The sequence below is a fragment of the Ipomoea triloba genome, chromosome 10, assembly GCF_003576645.1.
Source record: "Ipomoea triloba cultivar NCNSP0323 chromosome 10, ASM357664v1".
Classification (NCBI taxonomy): domain Eukaryota; kingdom Viridiplantae; phylum Streptophyta; class Magnoliopsida; order Solanales; family Convolvulaceae; genus Ipomoea; species Ipomoea triloba.
In genome coordinates this window covers 4913069-4932542 of record NC_044925.1, presented here as the reverse complement: position 1 = coordinate 4932542, position 19474 = coordinate 4913069, and the positions used below count along the sequence as shown (strand labels likewise).

Genomic DNA, 19474 nt, shown 5'->3' with positions numbered 1-19474 from the left:
TACTTATGATTTCAGGTATAGAGTAGAGCCGAGAGCGCGTTTAGCATGCCAGTAGTTCTACCTCCCTCTCTTGTAGTTAGTTTGTGTAGTTGCATTGGGACAACTTTGAGATGTAATAATTTAGATTTCAGACTTATAACCCTGTTGGATTTTGAGTTGGTGGTTCTAGCATTAGCATCTAGCTTAGTAGAAGTTAGATGCGGCATAACACCCCAAATGTTTGGTTGTTGCTTCCGCTGTGACTAGAGTTTAATTTAGGGGCAATATATGTACCGTTTTGAAAATTGAGGGGCAATATTTACACCACTAATAATTAAGGGTGACATTGATAATTGGCATATTATGGAGGGGCATAAATTGTAATTTTCCCTTTAATTTATTATTTTTTATCAGATTCTAAGCTGCAATTGCCTTAAAGTTGGGTGGTGCTACGAAGATGGTTAATGTTGATCTTGTTAGAATCATCAACTCTGTGGAATCAGCCTGTCGAATGGTTCCTTGAACCGGTCGTGGAGACAGAAGGTGATAAGTCTGGACCATTTATGGAGAAGAGTCATTAACGTACCATTAATGAAAGGTAATGAAGGTCATTATGAAGCACGTTGGGGAGGAAGGCAACGGACATCAATGATTAGGAAGTAATTAGGGCATTTACTATTCAATTATTAGCCCATTTAATGTAATAAAGACATGGCCAAGTCTAACGGTCACTTGGACTATTATAAAAGGACTCCCAAGGCACTGTAAACGTGGTTAGCATTTTTAATATACGCGACCAATTTAAAAGGCATTTTGAGTGTGTTTTCCATTGATTTCTTAGACCTTTTCCGGTAGTATTGGTCCACCGGTTGACTGTCTTGTTCTCAAAGTGAGGGGCTTCTTGTGTGCAGTGAACAAAGGTCTAACCTCTGTGGTTCAGTTGAGTTATCATGATTTACATCTTACTATATGATTTGTCGGGTTAGGGCGTGGGGGGCCCTTGGGGTTGGGATTCAACCTTTTGGGAGAAGAAAACCAACATACACAATGTACGAAAATCCTTAACCAATTAAGTATGAATTGAAATCATCGATAGACATTGAGGAGTGGTTAACTAAGCTGTGCATAATCCATAATTACATGCACATCTCAAATGTAGTATACATCATATTAGATCACATGATTACAGGCTAACTAGGATGCTAAATTGATAATACTCCATACAATTAAACAATATGCGACATTTTATTTTTAATCAGCTTGCGAGATGTCCTGAGCAGACCCTAACCGTAGGAAACACATTTAAACTTACCTTATATCATACTCAGGCATATGCGATATTTATTGGTGATAAGATTTGAATTTTAGTTGCTTTTTTGCATCCACACACGATTACGATACTCTGTCAATGCCAATAATGGATAATAACTCCTATATTGTGCATAGTGCAACATGCAATTCTTCATGTAGCCTCCACTGATTTCCTGGATTTCATACTTATTGTTAGGACATATTTTGCCGAAGAAAAAGGAAAATTTGGTAAATTTTGATACCTCAATTTTTCCCAAGTTTTCAATCTAATCAATCTCTCTCCATTTTTAGAAATCTATTTCTTAATTGTTAAATGAGTTGTAGATTACAAGAAACTTACATTATCTATCTCACTTGGCTGATCGATCGACTATATGTACAACTCATCTAACTATTAAATTATTAGATTTATGAAAAGTGATTCATATGGATTAGACTCTATCTCAATAACAATAGAGGGAGAAAAAATATAATTTTTTCAAGAGAAAAATCTTAAATTGCAAATCTATAGATCAGAAGTTAAGTATGTAGTTTAATTGAATTAGTTAATCTTACTTGTTGAGGGAAATCACCATCTTCCATTTGTGCATTGATCAGTAACTTTGCTGCTCTGTGTAAAGGAGTCGGATCTCTCTCAGCCTAGTTAACAAGGAAATCAGAGAAAAAAAACACTTAGGGTCCATTTGAAAACTTGGAAAATATTTTTTGAAAAATAAGTTGGATGAAAGTTTGAAAATTATCTTTTTCTATTTAGCTGAAAGTTGAGGAATGGCATTTTTTTTTGTTTATTTTCCTGATAATAACATATTAATTTAACAACAACAATAATAATAATAATAATAATAATAATAATAATATGTAGGGGTTGTGATGGTGTGGTTGTATTTGGTGTGGTGGTATAGTCGTGGTGTTGGTGTTGGTAATAATAATAATCCAGAAATAATTTTAAAAAAGAAGAGTAAAAAGAAAAATAGGAAAATAAAAAAATATGAAAAATTTATTCGGACTAAAAACTAGGAAGACATTTTCTACCAATCAGATTTTTTTTTTTGTTGATCAGAAAGAATATTTTCTTTGATTTCATTTTTTCTAGAATATCCAAACACTAGAAAATTCAGAAAATGACTTTCGAAAGTCATTTTTTAGGTTTCCAAATAAACCCTAACATTTTGAGCACGCATCAAACCACACAGTGCCTTTCAATTTCAATTCATTAAACTATGCTAATTAACCTGTCCAGTGTACATAAGCCCTAGCATTGCCCATGATGTTTGTACCAAATTCGTACGGTTCCCTTCCAGCGCTATGTATCTCTGCTCCACAAAATCATCATTAACATAGTTAGAGAATTTTACAAAGGGTAATATTTGGACCGTCTCATGATCCTTATTTGTGAAATGAGTTGGGTTGGTTCGGGTTAATATGAAAATGTAATACTTATACTGAGAAATATAATACTGTGAGAATTTTACAAATGTAAAGTGTTGTGTTTTCTCTGATTTTGTAGTATTGATTAGATATACATACCATGGTTGGGTAAGATTCAACACATTCTCCCCAACCCCCCTCATGGTTCTGTTTTGACAATAAGAAGTGAGCAGCTTTACGGATGGCTTCACAATTCTCATAACTCTTTCCTGCAGCTGTTAGCCCTAATAGGGCAAAGCAAGTGCCATAGAGGAAGCAAATTCCCCAGTACCCATACCATGACCCATCTGCTTGCTGTTCATTTTCAAGGTATTCTGCTGCCTTTGCAATGGACACATCAACTTCTTTTGATCTGTAATCTGGATAATGAAGTTTGAAGACTGCAAGACCACTGACTATACTTCCAGTAGTTTCTACGTGCCTAACCCACCCACCCACCAAAAAGACTTAATTAGCATGCAAGCAAATGATACATACTCAATAACATTAATTAATTAGTTATTTTAGGTGAGAAGAATTGGGATCTTACTCTCCTTGTACAACAATATCTGCAAAGAGTTCAGAGGGGTTCAACATTTCCAGGTATGGTTGTGGAACGGGTGGCTCCCAAATGGAAAAACCGCCACTCTTGGGACTCTGAATTCAACCAAAATATATGTAGTGTGTCAGATCTTAGTTGTTAGGATCAAAATCCTTTTGCTTGGACTTTAACCCTAGCTTGGCTTTGATATCACTTGCTAGGATCAAGTGTTTACCCCTACGTCAAAAGTTATAGTTCCTGGCGAATGAGCAACTTTATTTTTATAAATTACCATCACATTTTCAAGAGACAGGATGCTGAATTTAGCCATTTACCAACATCGGCTCAACAATCCTCTAGCTACTAATTGATGGACTTGACCTTTTACCGGCCTCCTCCGAACATTAGCTTAGTCGAATATAATTTTGGTGGCGGAAAGAATGAAAGTAAATCTACTTACTTGATGATAAAGGCAGAAATCAACAGCCTCGTACAAGCGCTGAACATCGACTTTCTCTCCTGCAATTTCAGGCGATATTTGCCCAAGGAGTACCAAACACTGCAAGTATAGTGTATTTTAAATTTTTCAACACACACACACACACACACACACACATATATATGTATTATGGAGTTATTTATTAATTTGCATAGGTTTCAATATATATGCAACTAACCTTAAGGGCATCTCCTGTGCCGTCAGTGATAGGCAAACCTTGATCTTGATCAGAGAATGTCCATGACCCTTTCGTGAAATGGCGAAACATACTTTTGAAGTCTCCTTTTGGGTTTTCTTTTATCTGCATATTATTATATATCTAAATTAAAACTAGCAGCTGGCTGGCTAGATTTTGAGCTGATTTTTCAACATACCTGTGATTGTTGGAGATAGAAATTGGCCTTCTTCAGACAATCTCCATATTCTTCAACCATACCAGTGGCAATAATAGCTTGAGTGGACATAGAGGTATCCCAATTCTGACTCCCATAAGTCTGCATTTTCATCCCATCTTCTGCAAGCCATAAGAAATCGGGAACCCTAGCCAGATGGTACTTCAATTCATCGCAGCTTGGATCCTCCGCCCACCAACACATCATTTGTAAACTCTACAAATATTAAATACACCAACCAATAATTCATGGACTAATTAAGGGTGTGTCTGGTTCAAACATTAGAATTGAAATGATAATGAAAATCAAATACTTGGTAATTGTAATGTGTTTAAATTGCTAAAGTTACTTTAATTTAATTTGTTTGGTAGTAAATAGGAATTGTAATCAAAATAAATAAATAAATAATTAATATAGGCACCTTCTCTCCTCCGTCTCACAATCTCTCCCCTCCAACATGGCAAAAAAACCCCAAAAAAAAACTACTAATATAGATGTCCACATATATATATATATATATATATATATATATATATTAAAATTCCATATTTAATGCATCGACAATTACCTTTATATATATATTTTTTCTTTTTTTCCTTTTATTTTTTATTCCATTCTTCAAATGTAGAGTCAGGAGTAAAAAGATTATGAATTTTGTAATTATTAAAAAATTTGAATCCAATTACAAGATAACAAAAGTAGATGAATAATGAATATCATAAGTAAAACAGGGCCATATATATATTTCCATTAATATATTATTTGGAGTATTCAATTCAAACCTTTTCCACTGCACCAGTGGTAACGTATCTGCTCACTTCAGCTGAATAGCGCATGTGGCTGATTACTTTTCTCATAGCCATTTCTCTAATTTTGTTGAACGGCCAACGCCTCATGATGGGCTCAGTGCAGTATTGAAGGGTGTTCCACAGCAGATCTTGTATGAATGTATGATGGCAGAAGATGTCCTCCTGTATTTAGTTGTTTAATTTGTATGGAAGCTAAGCTAGTCAATTAAATTATATATATAGAACTCAGTTTCAGTGCGGCTGCGCCTTAACGTGTCGTCAGTGCAGACACACCAATAATTATGTAAACATACACCAATAGTGTTAGAAAACGCGCAACAAAAAATGCACCATTAGGTACGCATAAAAGCACCACACAGTGTTCGAAAACGTACCATTAGATATGAGGGAGGTAAGGTTCGTTTTTTTTGGATGTGTAGTACGTTTTGGGGTGCATTTGTGCATTTCATTGTTGTGCGTTTTTTTAATACAATTGGTGCATTTTTTAAATGCTATTGGTGTATCTGCACTGTTCGCACGTTAAAGCGCGACCGTATTTGAGTATATATATATATGTGTGTGTGTGTGTGTGTGACTAACCTTACAACAAGCCATGCGAGTGCGGTTCCAATTAATCTGATCATAGGGTTTGACATGAATTTCTGCTCTTATGGACAGAACAAGATGGGTAAGTGGCCCATGATATCTCTTCGCATACAAGTATGACATTGGCATGTATGTTGTTCGGCAGTAGCACCACATTTTTGCTAAATTACAATGACATCAATATAATATTAGTGTTGTGAGTTGTGACTATATATGACTGTACTATGTTAGTCAAGTAATTTTATTATTATTATTATTATTATTATTATTGTTATTATTATTATTTTGCAATTATCAACTTTAGTAATTACCTGGATGGAATGGAAATTTGGAAGGGAAAAGCCAAAATTCTGGTGGGAGTGGATTACACCCATCCCACTCATACACTCCAAGGACCTACAAAAGAGTATACTTAAAGTTTAGATAAAATTATAATATTTTTAACAGTTGAAACAAGTAATTAGTTTACTTAAAATGTCTTAATGGATAAAGCTATTTTTGGAAGAATGGCAATATTTGTGAAATTTAATGTTGGTTTTGAAATTTGGAAAATGACTTCCGAAAGTCATTTTACAGATTTTTCTGTATTTGGATATTCAAGAAAAATAAAGTCAAACGAAACATATTTATTATGGTGAATTAAAAAAATTTTAACTTGGTGGGGAATGTCTCACTAGATTTTTAGTTGGAAGATATTTTTTGAATTCTTTATTTGCTCGTATTTATTTTATCTCTCATCTCATTTCAAGCTAGTTTCCTTATTATTTTTACTACCACCACCAACAAACTACCACAACCACTACATCCACCACCACCATACCACTACCCAGGCCACCACCACATAATCATCACCACGACCAAACAACTACAACTACCACCATTATACCACTTATTATTATTATTACTGTTGTTATTATTGTTGTTGTTGTTGTTGTTGTTACCACCACCACCATACCACCATAACTTATTATTGTTATTATTATTTTATTATAACAAATAATATGTTTATTTTCAGGAAAATAAACCAAACATAAACAAATATAATTTCTTAACTCTTTGCCAAATAGAAGAAGATAATTTTCTAATATTTCAATAAACATTAGAAAAAGATTTTTCTGACATTTCATGTTTCAAAATGGACCCTTAGAATGATATTCTTGAGTAAGATGATAGTGAAAGTGGTCTATTGCTCTAAATGAGTTCTAATTACCCTTTAGTTAAAATGTTTAATAAATTTATTTGTTAGAAATAAAGTGTAAATTAAATTTTGATGATGATGAACAAGATAGTATATTAGAACCCCAAAAATCTCGTTTATAAATGTAATCACCAAATGTTAAAACAGTAGTGCAATCAAAGATAATATAGGTGAATTAGACAAGGATGTTCAAAAATATATACAAACTCTCAAATAAAGTTTGTGTTTGAATTTTTAGCATAAAATGATATAGAAAGTGGTTATTTTTTTGGTACTAATATATGTAGGATCTATTATTGATTTAGGTCGGATCAAAGTGGATTTGTGTTCATTGTAGTGAGACGAAGAGATCAATATTGTGATACCCCGTTTATTTTTAGTATTTTGATAAAATATTAGTATTTTTTTAAAATAAGTTATTTTTATTATATGGTTCATAATTATACTAGTTTATTAGTATATTATTTTATGTGACCTAAAATCATGTGAGACTAGCTAGTTTGGCTCTCCTTTATTTTTTAATCTAAGATAGTAATTAATTCATTATGAAACTAATATATATTTCTATAGATAAGTACGTACATACACTACTGCTATAGTGTGTGTATATATATATATATATATATATTAAACCTAAGTTAATATATTGTGTTAATAAACACACGTACAGCGTAGGGAAAGGAAAAAAAAAATCAATAAAAATAAAAAAACCTAATTGTTTCTCTTCCTGATCAATAGCCGTAAAAAAAAAAAAAAAAAAAAAAAAATTCCCTTCTCTCCCTCCATCATCAGCCGACACTCTCTCACCCTTTTCCAATTTCGGCTTCAACAAAGAAAATTGAAACGTCACTTTCGATTTCTTCCCTTTAGTGGCATCTATTTAACGTGAAATTGAGATAGAGCAAGCGTAGGGATTCTAAGAGTTTGTGGTGATTTTGAAACTTAGGTAAGATTTATGTTCATCTAAATCCTTTTACCCTAAGAAACGAAAATCTTTTTCCTAAGTGCTTATGTGAAAATCTTTGCTCAAAAATCTAGTTTGTTATTTCTAAATAATTACTATGTGATTCATTAATTTCGTAGGACATGTGGTTATTGAATACACGAATTTACATGGTTGTATACATGTTAATTTTGAAAAATGTATATTCGTCTAATGTATTGGATTGGTACAAACATACGTGTGATTGGTGTAATATTTAGGAATGTATATATGGATTAGATTGAAATACATGTAAGTGTGTGTTATGTGTTGTATATTTGTATATATATGAATGGTGCTGAGTACGGTGTATAACAGAATGGTTAAACAAAAAAATTTGTTTCGTTTTGTATTCTATTTATATAAGTATATATACACATTGTGTACATAATATAGTGTCATTAGTGTATGTGTTTTGTGAATTGGAGTATTAAGTCATGATTCTCGCAAAGCTGACAGATTATGTATTTTAGTATAGCTACTGGATAATTGGGTATAAGATATTGGTACCTTGTATAGTGAGAATATATGTGGTAAGTTGGATGCTAAGTAATTGGTGTGATGTTGTGAATAAAATTATTGTGGTTATAGTCACATAATAGGTATAAAGTTTGACGAGCTACTTGGGTACAATGATTTTTGATATAAGATGTGAACTTTGAGGGTTAAAGATATATCTGTTTTGTCATGGGGAATGGTGCCATTTGATATTTTATCTTGAGGAGTGAGCAGTGATGTAAAAGCTGACTCACTAGGGGGTTAAATAACTTCCCTGTTATTATGAGGAGTGAGCAGTGACTTGAAAGCTGACTCACTAGGGAGTCGAGAAAACTCCCTGTTTATAAGCATTTATTTTTGAGAACTTGAAAATCATTCATTTGGTACCCATTTCTCCTTGACAATATGTATATATCAAGTGTTGATGTTTTGAGAAATTCTGAAATGTATTGTTGTAAGAATCTCTCTTCGAAAGAGGATAATTGAGAGGTTGGAATTCTCTCTTTGGTTATTATTTTATGAACTTGGAAGTGATTCTTTTGATTTAGGAATTGTTGGTGGTTACTCAAGGATTTAAAATATCTCGTTGGTGAATATATTATGATTTAAAGAAATTTGAGTATTGATGGTATTATGAAATGTCTTGAGGAATTGATTATATTTAAATGTTGAGATACAGGTTATATGGAGAATATTGAGAAAATAGTGGTTAAATGGATTTGGATTATGGATAGGCAATGCCTTCATCTCCTAGGAATTTTGTGGGTATATATATATATACTCTAATGTGTGATTTCCTCAAGTTACATTTTTATTGGTTGAAATTTATTGATATTGATGAGAATAAAAATGCTTAAGGGGTTATTGAATGTGTTAATTACATGCTCCTATTTGTTATGTGCTATGTGCAAAACGTTTTACGGGGGTGGAGTAAGTCTTACAAGCCGTCGTGCTGACTTTGTTCCCCCTTAGTTAATTTTGCAGGTGATGATTGCATGATTTGGAGCATGAGAGTGATTTACAACCTTCTAGATTAGTATTCAGAGTTTTATTTTATTAGATAATCTAGAGCTTGTATTTAAAAGAAATGTATTTAGTTCATTGTACTAGTATAAGTTATTGGTTATTTTTAGTAGTTGTTTTAGCCTGTGCGTTTAGATATAAGTTGTATCTAAACGTGGCGGTAGCATCCCTATTTTTCTGTAGTTTTGGTTTTGAGCTTCCGCAATTATAAGATATTTTAATTAAATAAATCCCGTTTTAATAAAATATTATGGTTTGGAATATGGGGGTGTTACAGATATACTGTACGCTCAAAATGGATAATGAGTGAATGAGAAATTAATTCCAAAAATAGACTCATTTGAGTTGCAAATGAAGGTGGAAAGAGTTTGTAAAAGAAATTGTCCTACATTGGGTTGTGACAAGGGTTTGCACCACTATACCCTTTTAGAGGCAAGTTTAATTGTATAGCATAGAGACTCTCTCTCCCGCGTAGGGGGTGCAAATCAAATTCCAAAATGAGTGTCGCCAGTATACGAGTGTAAACTCTGTTTTACCATTTGAAACATTGAAGGAATAGTCACGATTCGGTTTAGTAGTTACCATAACGGACATGACTAATAGTTGACTACTCGAATGTAACCTTCAGGCAACTGTTCATTGGTACTGCTCGAACTACCATTCGTGGGTATTGTTCGAAGTAATCTTCGGAACATTGAACGAGTAGTCACCATTCAGATTTGACTATTCGGTCAATTAGTTACCATTACAGATCGACGTGACTGTTCGGTTTGACCAAACAGTTGACTACTTGTATACACTGTTGCAAAAATCTCCGCCTAGGCGCTAGGTGCCACTAGACCGAGGCGAATTGCTCCCTAGGTGTGCGCCTAGATGGCCGGCCGCCTAGCGCCTAACTCGGCCGACTGGACCGAGTTAGCGGTCAACTCGGTCGAATTTGGCCGAGTTAACTCGCCCAACTCGGCAGAGTTAGCCGAGTTAACTTGATTGAGTCAACCTTGTTAAATTTTTTTATTATATTGATATATATTTATATTTATTTATTTATATAAGTAAGAGAAGTAAGTGATATATACAGACATACACCCACACACATGCATTATTTTTTTGTTTTTATAGGTCGCCGCCTAGACCGCTTAGGCGCTAGGCTCTAGTCTACCGCCCGACTAGCGCCTAGCGCCTACTGTAACCTTGCTTGTATATAACCTTCCGCCAACTGTTTGTGGGTATTGCTGGAAGTACTCTTCAGAGTACCGTTCTAGACAACGTTAATTTTGGTCTGTAGGAATTAATTATGAATTAATTTCAGAGAATCAACAGTCGTAACAACCACGTTGAATTCCATATTAAAGTTGTTGTTATGGGGGTTACAAATCTGAATTATAATTTCATAGAATTAATAGTCGTAACAGCCATGTCGAATTCTATATTAAAGTTGTTTTTATGGGTGTTACAAATTAAATCTGATTTAATTCATATGATTAGTGCTATTGATTAATGCTATTAATTCCCTCATCTTCTATAAAAACCTTGGTGTTGGGCAGAATTGTTGAGTTGTTTATTTTGACCTCTCAAAATCTTTGCTTTCTCCTTCCTCTCTAGAAATTGTTTTCTTAAAAAAAATTATGTCAAACACTTCAGTAAATTGTACGGAGTGCTCGCCTGTTGTTCTAGTTCACCAGACCTTTTGTTTGAATGCTCAAACTTAAGGTCATGATCCATTTTATCCTGGAAGACTGATGCTACAATGCTCCTAACAGCCTTTGGAGGTAACGAATTGATTTTAAGAAAAGTGTGTGTTACAGACGACTTGGATCTTTCCTTCTTTCGTTAGGTTTAGATCTTAGATTTTCAAAACCCCTTTTTGTTGTGTGTGTGTGGAAGGATTTAAGTGCGGGAAAGGGTTCTCGTGCGGTTGTACGGTGAAATATTCTTTTAAAAAAATTAAACTGATGCACCTTAAGATTCTAATCTACGCACCTTAAGCTGGATTAACATAAATATGGCTTTGTAGAGAAAATCTTATATAAAGAATATTGTTTGTGTTATGGAAATGAAAAAAAAAAATCTTAAGAAGGAAAATAACGTACATTAAGAAGGGAAACAATACACCTTAAGAAGAAAAATCGCGCACCTAAAGCCTTAGGTCGACGCACCTTAAGTTTCAACAACTGACGCACCTCAAGCACACAAATCACGCACCTTGAGAAGGAAAATCGTGCACATAAAACTTTAGACCGACACACTGAAGTTTCAACAACTAACGTACGTTAACCTCTAAACCACGCACCTTACGCACAAAAACTACGGACCTTAAGAATGAAATTAAAATATGCACCTTAAGAAGGAAAACCACGCATCTAAAACTTTAGACCGATGCATTTAAGTCTCAACAATTAACGCACCTTAAGCTCAAAACCATGCACCTTAAGCAAAAAAATCACACACCTTAAGTAATAAAAGCATGCACCTTAAGAAAAAACATCACACACCTTAAGTTTGACTCATATGAAAAATGATCAAATTGCCACCGCGTTTTTTAAACATTGTTAATCCTCAACGTTGATTTTTGCAAGATTAATAGCTCTTCTCTCACAGTACAACCGCACATGAGCACCACAACAGCATTTGAATAGTACAACCGCACATTGTTAGAACTATTTTTCTAAATTAAATTCCATTTTGTATATCCACTTATTCACCACCTAGCGTTTGATCATCGGAAAAGTCATGAAATTATTTTTATTTTAATTTAAATTTTGATAAAGTTTTAACCTAAAACTCACGTTTTAAGCAAAATATAATGCTATAATGTATCAATTTATAATAATATATTATAAATATCACATACCGAGAGATAAACCTTTCCCCAAGAAGGAATTTGAGTAGCACCCCCGTGATCTAAAATCCATTTTCGACCCCTAGCAATGGCACCATCACCGTCATCAGGTCCTTCTCCAAGCAAACGCAAGGCCACATAGTTGAGTGCTGAACCAATCATGGTACTGTGTCCACCTATGTAGAATCCCCATCCACCATCTTCATTCTATCATACAACAATTGAACAAAAGTAAAAATAAAATAATAAAGGAATCGATATACTAATACGGAGTAATAAATATGTATAGGCGATATTTAATTAAGTTTATATATATACTAGTTTTTTCACGCGGATTATGCGAATGGGATAATGCCCAATGTTTAATTTTAAATAAGTATTTCAAAGTATATTAATGCATGATTATATAGGAGATGTTCATGCATATGTAATTGAATGTTGAATTTGTTATTTAAATCGATAATTCAAAGTTTATGAATGCAAAATAATATATGAGAGATTGATTATAATTGTCACTAAAATAAATGTTTGCAATTTTGTAAAAACGCTAATCTAAATACTTAATCTAAAAATGATAGTATAAATAAATACTACTTTCGTTTGAATTTCTCGAAGTCTTTTTAATTCTCTTTCGGGTAGCATTATCATTGTCTTTTTATTTAGTATTTTTTTTTAAAATTTATTTATTGGTATTGGGTAATATATCATGTGCAATTGAGTTATTGTGGTAGTATAGAGGGCAGCGTCATGCAATGGGATTATGATGTAGGAAGTTGTAGATTTGCCTCGTTGTGCTTGTATATATAACTAAGATCTTAGTTGTACTATAAACTCTTAATCTTGAAGCCCCTATTGATATTTGACAGTGGTAGTTTTTTCCCTACATGTTTCATGTGCTGTGATATGTGTGTCGTACATTCTCATGTGAAAATATTGAACAAAATATTAATATTTATTATATTTGTAGAAGGTTAATGAGTAATACATTTTGTTCTAGTTTCATAACTTGTTTTTACTTGATAGTAACAACAATAGCTTTGCAAGTAGTTTGAATACTGATATTGCAATATGTCCAGTTTCATCAATAGTTTCTACATCCATTTTGCACATGTTTATTTTGAAGTCCATACTTTTGAAATTGGTATGAGTGTAGTACTTGATTTTGTGTGTGCACGTGTGCGTGTGTGTGTGTTTTAATTTGATATTAATTTTGGAGTACCCACTACTACCTTTTCATCACAATGCATGTAGTTAAATAGTTTGCCACTTTGTGCATAAACCTTTTAAAATAGTGGCTACATCCTATATACTAATTATTTTTGTTGTCAAAATTGATGCTGATTTTGTCTTTAATATAAACAGGTTGATTGTAGAAAATGAAATGAATTATAAATTTATATTAGTTCTAGATATTTAAAGAATGCACAATAAGTATTTTACATACAAGATTAATGAATGCTACAATAATTGATATTTCTCAAATTTCTTCTTTTTCTGAATTTGAAAGATTGATTCCAACAATGTTGTAGTCTCAGCATCTTTTCAATGCATCAAGTGTGTCACAATGTTATATTGCCCTACATTGACATTTTTTATTAATGAGTTTTAAATCAATTTATTGGGTTATTTGAATGTCTTCTTTGTTAACAAATCCTCCCTAAGTAGTTAATATGCTGGGCTTCAAACTATTTTTTTTCATGTTATTAACATAATACTTGGTAAATAAATATATAACATTATCTTTTAGTATAATTTTATATTTAATTACAAGATAGTGTAAAAAAACAATGAATAATGTAGTGAACATAATTAAGTAATAAATTTAAAGGTACAGAACCTTTGTATTGTAGAACATATAGACAATATAACTAATGAAATTATATCTCTTTTTAAATTTTTTGATAATGAATATTTTTTTGAATAAAGGTATTGTAGACATCGAATTATAAATTAAAGAAATGAATATGTATTATTTTCTTGTTGTAACTACTAGTTTATTTATTTAATTTAACTACTAAGTTTTCGAAGCATAAGAATCTACCCAAGGTCGCAAAGGAGCAACGGAGCACGAAAGAAGTCAGAAGCCAAATAGAGAAGGCACCTCACGGCCAACCTCACGGCCGTGAGGCTGCCCGTGAGGCACCACACGGACAGCAGTGGGCCACCGCACCTCACGGCCACGATCCCGACTGTGAGGGTGCCTGTGACCCTGCTGCTGTCCAATATTTAATGATGCGATTTGCTATCTTTTTGGGTATTCCGAGCCTTAGTTTAGTCCAGTACAATTTTCCTTCTCTTTAGAGTTTTCCATAGCATAGATTAGCACCGTTTTACATACTTGAATACGTTTGCAAGCTTGGAATCATGGTTTTGGATTGGATTAACTCTTCAAGATTGTTAGTAAAGTTCTTTACCTAGGGTTTATGTTGAATTGGGGATTAATTTCTACTTGTTATTAATTGGTGGCCACAATTGATTGCTAGTTTAGGGGAGGGATTCATTACAACGAAAGTTGGGTGAGGACCTCGAGTCTTACCAATTTCAACCTAAGTTTTCCTACTATGAGAATATGGGTAATTTGGGGGCTTACAATGCTTATGTGGTTAAGACTATGATTGATACATCACGAAAGTGGGGCAATCCTAGCCTAATTCTATTTATTGATTACGAAAGTAGCTAAATTGAATTCTTGTGTGCATTGCCCATAAATCTCTAGGTTAATCCTTCTTTCCCTAATTCTGAGTTGTTAGAACATCAAGATTGGAATACCCTAATCTGACCCATTTCTTTATCATACAATTTATTCATTAGTCAATTCATTTTCCTTTAATTTCCCTGTTCAGTTATCATTTACTTGGATTCTATTTTATTCAACTGCTCTAGTGTCTATGATTTCTTAATTTACACAATTACGTGCCATAGCCCCAATCCTTAGCGGAACGACATTTACACCCTCATATTTACACTCACAATTATACTCATCAATAAGGCTCAAACCTAAGACCTTACTTATAGAAATTAATGGGCAAGTTAAAAGTTAACGGAATATTAACAGAAAAGAAAATATTTAAAGGAAAACTTAACGAATAATCATATAATTAAGGATAAATTAGGAAATATCAACGAAAAAATATAAATCTAAACAATATGAACCATCCATTTGATTTAATAATTTGACTGTCATTTTTTCTACCCATTATAGGCTTAACTTTCTTTGACTCTTATTAGTATAGTAGATATAGACAATTCAGTTCTCATGCAGTTGTGATGTCTCTCGTGCGGTTGTGCAGTGACTTTAGGTGCGTACTTTTCTTCCTAAGATGCGTGATTTTCCATTTAAGGTACGTGATTTGTATGCTTAAGGTGCGTGATTTGTATACTTAAGGTGCGTGAGTGTTGAAGTTTAAAGTGAGTGAACCTAAAGCTTAAGGTGCATGGTTTCCTTCTTAAAGTGATTGTTTTCCTTCTTAAGATGCGTGATATGTATGCTTAAGGTGCGTGAGTTGTTGAAACTTAAGGTGCAGCATTTTAAAACCTTATGTGCGTGTTTTGTGTTCTTAAGGTGCGTGCTTTGTGTACTTAAGTTGCGTGATTTGTGTGATTTATGTTTTTAACGTGCTTTGTTTGTATGCTTAAGGTGCGTGATTTCTGTACTTAAAGTGCGCCATTGTAATGCTTAAGGTGCGCACCGCACAACCGCACGGGAAACCATCACTGCACCTGAATTCTTCTATATATATATATATATTCAAATGTGGTCGCGCCCTCCTGTGCGGTCGATGCAGAATACACCACTATATGTACAAATATACACCACTCAATGTTAGAAAAAATGCACCACAATGAAAACACACCACACATCCAAAATAATGCACCATAACTCCCATGCCCATAATGGTGCATTTCCTAACGCTGTGTGATATATATTATTTGCATACCTAGTGGTGCGTTTTTTAATGATGCGTACCTAACCGTGCATATTTGTGTGGTGCATTTTCTAACGTTGAGTGGTGTATATCTTTATATATAGTGGTGTGACCGCATTGACTGCACATTAAGACGCGACTACAGTTGATTAGGACTCTCTCTCTCTCTCTCTCTCTATATATATATATATATATATATATATATATATATATATATATAATTTTAGTCATATGAGAACTTACCCTCTAGGTGAGAACTTGTGGACAAATCTAAACCATTTATCTACATGATCTGATGAATGAGAAATCAAATAAAATATGACCGGGTCATTTTCATAAATTTACCAAATTTTAAAATGAGCTTTTCATAATTAGTACAAATTTTTATTTATTTTTAATTGTTAAATCTATAGTTTGGATTTGTCCACAACGTTCTCACTTAGAACATGGTTCTCACTTGATTAAGGATATATATTACAATTATAAAGTTGGAAAATAAGTTCCGTAAGTACATACCTGATGATTGTAGATAAATCGAACTATTTCTTTCTTGTGTTCTGATGTCAGAATGGTATTGATTGCACCGCTTATGTACAACACAATCATCTGCAAATCATTTTACACAATTAATGCTTTCAATAATTTTGGTTGCCACACCACCCTCTCTTCAGTCCCCTGTCCCATTAACAATTATTATTAGAGGATCCTGGATGGCTTTATTTATTTGTTTTGGTCATGCTACATATATATAAATGGAAATGGGAGAGAAGAATGAAAAAAAAAATGAAAATGAAAAAATGAAACAAGCTAGATGTCAGAGGAAAAAGAAAGGAGGAAAAATAGGTTACTAAGGCTCCGGCACTACGGTCGTTATATCGTGGACTATGGTCCACAATGCATTGTGGACCATGAGTCGTGGCTGATACTGCAGTTATGTTGAAATGATACTGCAGTTGTGTTGAACGGATACTGCAGTTCTGTTGAAATGAAACTGCAGTTGCGCGGAACATAAGTCATTTCATCCGTCTGTAAATGCAGTTGTGTTGAACTGATATTGCAGTTGTGTTGAACGGATACTGCAGTTGTGTTGAATGGATACTGCAGTTATGTTGAACGGATGAACGACCTCTGTTCCGCGTAACTGCAGTTTTCTTTCAACACAACTGCAGTATCTTTTCAACACAACTGCAGTATCCGTTCAACACAACTGCAGTATCAGTAATGATCACGGTCCACCATATAATTTGCGCCGGCACTGCACGCGCCCTCTGGGCGTCCCTGGTATGCCTACGCACACTCAAGGAAGCCTTTTTTTTTTTTTTTCTTAAAAAAAAAAAAAAACTATTTCATGAGCCCCCAAAACAAAAAATTAAAATAAAACCCCTTTGTCCCCCAAAATTTTTCTCTTCTAGAAACTTTCCCAAAATGCATAATGAGGATGCCTTAAGAATACCATAGGAGGAATGAAAAACATTGGTCCAGAATGCTCAGCTGGCCAGTGCCCATCTTTGGCTTGAAGTGCACGGTTCAGGCGTACGGCTTTTCTAACCGCGGTTGTGACTGCCTCGTAGTTCACTTTTTCTTCGTCTCTTAATCTTATTGCTGGAAGACTTAACACATCAACCCCACTTTCTTTGATCATCTACGGATAACATATATTAACTCAATCAACAATTATATTATTATTAACCTTGACTAATCACGAAAACTTGAAAAATACTAAAAACCGCCGATCCGATCCTGACCTGCATTCTCTTGAACAAATCACCGCAAGCATGGAAACCTTTCTCCCGGTTTTTTCTGAACTCTTGGCGGGCATTTTCAAGCGCTTCTCGTTCTTCCGGGGTGCCGGCGTTAGGGTAGTACTCCCATATTTGTCGGCCGACGTAGTTGTTGGTACTGTACATGTAAGGCCCCCCCCCGCCTTCGGCAATCTTAAGCTTCCACATCTTCTAGTGAATTAACAGAAGAGGAAAAGGAAAACTATAGAGAGATGTGATAGAACTCAATATGTATGTATATGTATATATTTGACGCGTTCAGGCGGAACTGCCTGCCCCGGAAAGAAGTGAGAAGGCATGTCATCTATCACCTGTTCAGATGGGATATGATTTTTTTTTTTTTAAATGCTTTTCGTAAATAATTGAACATTGAAGTACAACTAAAATTTATTACAAGTGCAAGTGACAGTTTCATATAGTGAATCTAAGTACAAGTAGATTGTATTACAAGTGCAACTAAAATGTATACTAAGTGCACCTAACGTTATAACTAGTTGCAGCTAACGTTATAATTCGGTGCACCTAGGTGCACGAACGTTAACACGGTAAATTACTTGCACTTGTAAGTGAAGATAGGTGCATTTGTAATTGATTATATTTGCACTTTTTAATTGCAAATGTACACCAACTACTTGCACATACATTACATTTACTTGCACCAAAGTTCAAGTTATTTACGAAAATATCACAGTGTCGTTTCTTTAAAATTACATCTGATTCGTTGATTTGGACATGTGAGTGGAGCGTGCTCTACTAGCGGAGCGCGCTATATATATATATACCACTGTTGCAAAAATCCCCGCCTAGACCGCCTAGGCACCCGCCTAGGCGCTAGGCGCTCCTAGACCGAGGCGAATTGCTCCCTAGGCGTCCGCCTAGGTGGCCGGCCGCCTAGCGCCTAACTCGGCCGACTAGGCCGAATTTGGCCGAATTAACTCGGCAGAGTTAGCCGAGTTAACTCGAGCGAGTCGGCTTTGTTAATTTTATTATTATATTTATATATATTTAAATTTATTTATTTATATAAGTAAGAGAAGTAAGAGATATATATATATATATATATATATATATAATATAATATATGACAANCCCCGCCTAGACCGCCTAGGCACCCGCCTAGGCGCTAGGCGCTCCTAGACCGAGGCGAATTGCTCCCTAGGCGTCCGCCTAGGTGGCCGGCCGCCTAGCGCCTAACTCGGCCGACTAGGCCGAATTTGGCCGAATTAACTCGGCAGAGTTAGCCGAGTTAACTCGAGCGAGTCGGCTTTGTTAATTTTATTATTATATTTATATATATTTAAATTTATTTATTTATATAAGTAAGAGAAGTAAGAGATATATATATATATATATATATATATATAAGAGAAGTAAGAGATATATATATATATATATATATATATATAATATAAGTAAGAGATATATATATATATATATATATATATATAATATAATATATGACAAACACCAACAGACATGAATTAATTTTTTATTTTTATAGGTCGCCGCCTAGAACCGCCTAGATACCGCCCAGGCGCCGCCTAGACCGCTTAGGCGCTAGGCGCTAGTCTACCGCCTAGCGCCTACTGCAACCATGATATATATACACACACACACACACACACATCTAATGGATCTGAAACAATTTTTAAAAAAAACAGTAATATTTTTGTAAATTATTCAAACATTGAAGTTCAAGTAAAA

At 34.1% G+C, this 19474-nt stretch overlaps 1 protein-coding gene across 1 annotated transcript; it reads right to left on the bottom strand.

Moving 5' to 3' along the window:
• Positions 1-1040: 1040 nt before the first annotated feature.
• LOC116031536 (dammarenediol II synthase-like) lies at positions 1041-18005 on the bottom strand. The gene is made up of 15 exons (XM_031273764.1): positions 17735-18005; positions 17443-17631; positions 16506-16595; positions 12076-12270; positions 5835-5919; positions 5518-5684; positions 4912-5100; positions 4112-4345; positions 3916-4038; positions 3699-3797; positions 3248-3354; positions 2818-3139; positions 2523-2603; positions 1846-1929; positions 1041-1463 (listed from the first exon to the last, which is right to left on the bottom strand). The coding sequence occupies exons 1-15, from the start codon at positions 17936-17938 to the stop codon at positions 1344-1346; spliced, it is 2289 nt and encodes a 762-aa protein (XP_031129624.1). The 5' UTR covers positions 17939-18005; the 3' UTR covers positions 1041-1343.
• Between the last annotated feature and the right edge of the window lie 1469 nt (positions 18006-19474).

Bases quoted from the DNA above. Each gene is read 5' to 3' on its own strand.
- LOC116031536 (XM_031273764.1), bottom strand. From the start codon at position 17,938: ATGTGGAAGCTTAAGATTGCCGAAGGCGGGGGGGGGCCTTACATGTAC. The intron at 3,140-3,247 runs GTAAGATCCCAA...TGGGTGGGTTAG, and splicing joins GATATTGTTGTACAAGGAGA to GCACGTAGAAACTACTGGAA. The intron at 1,464-1,845 runs GTAAGATTAACT...TATGAAATCCAG, and splicing joins ATGGTGATTTCCCTCAACAA to GAAATCAGTGGAGGCTACAT.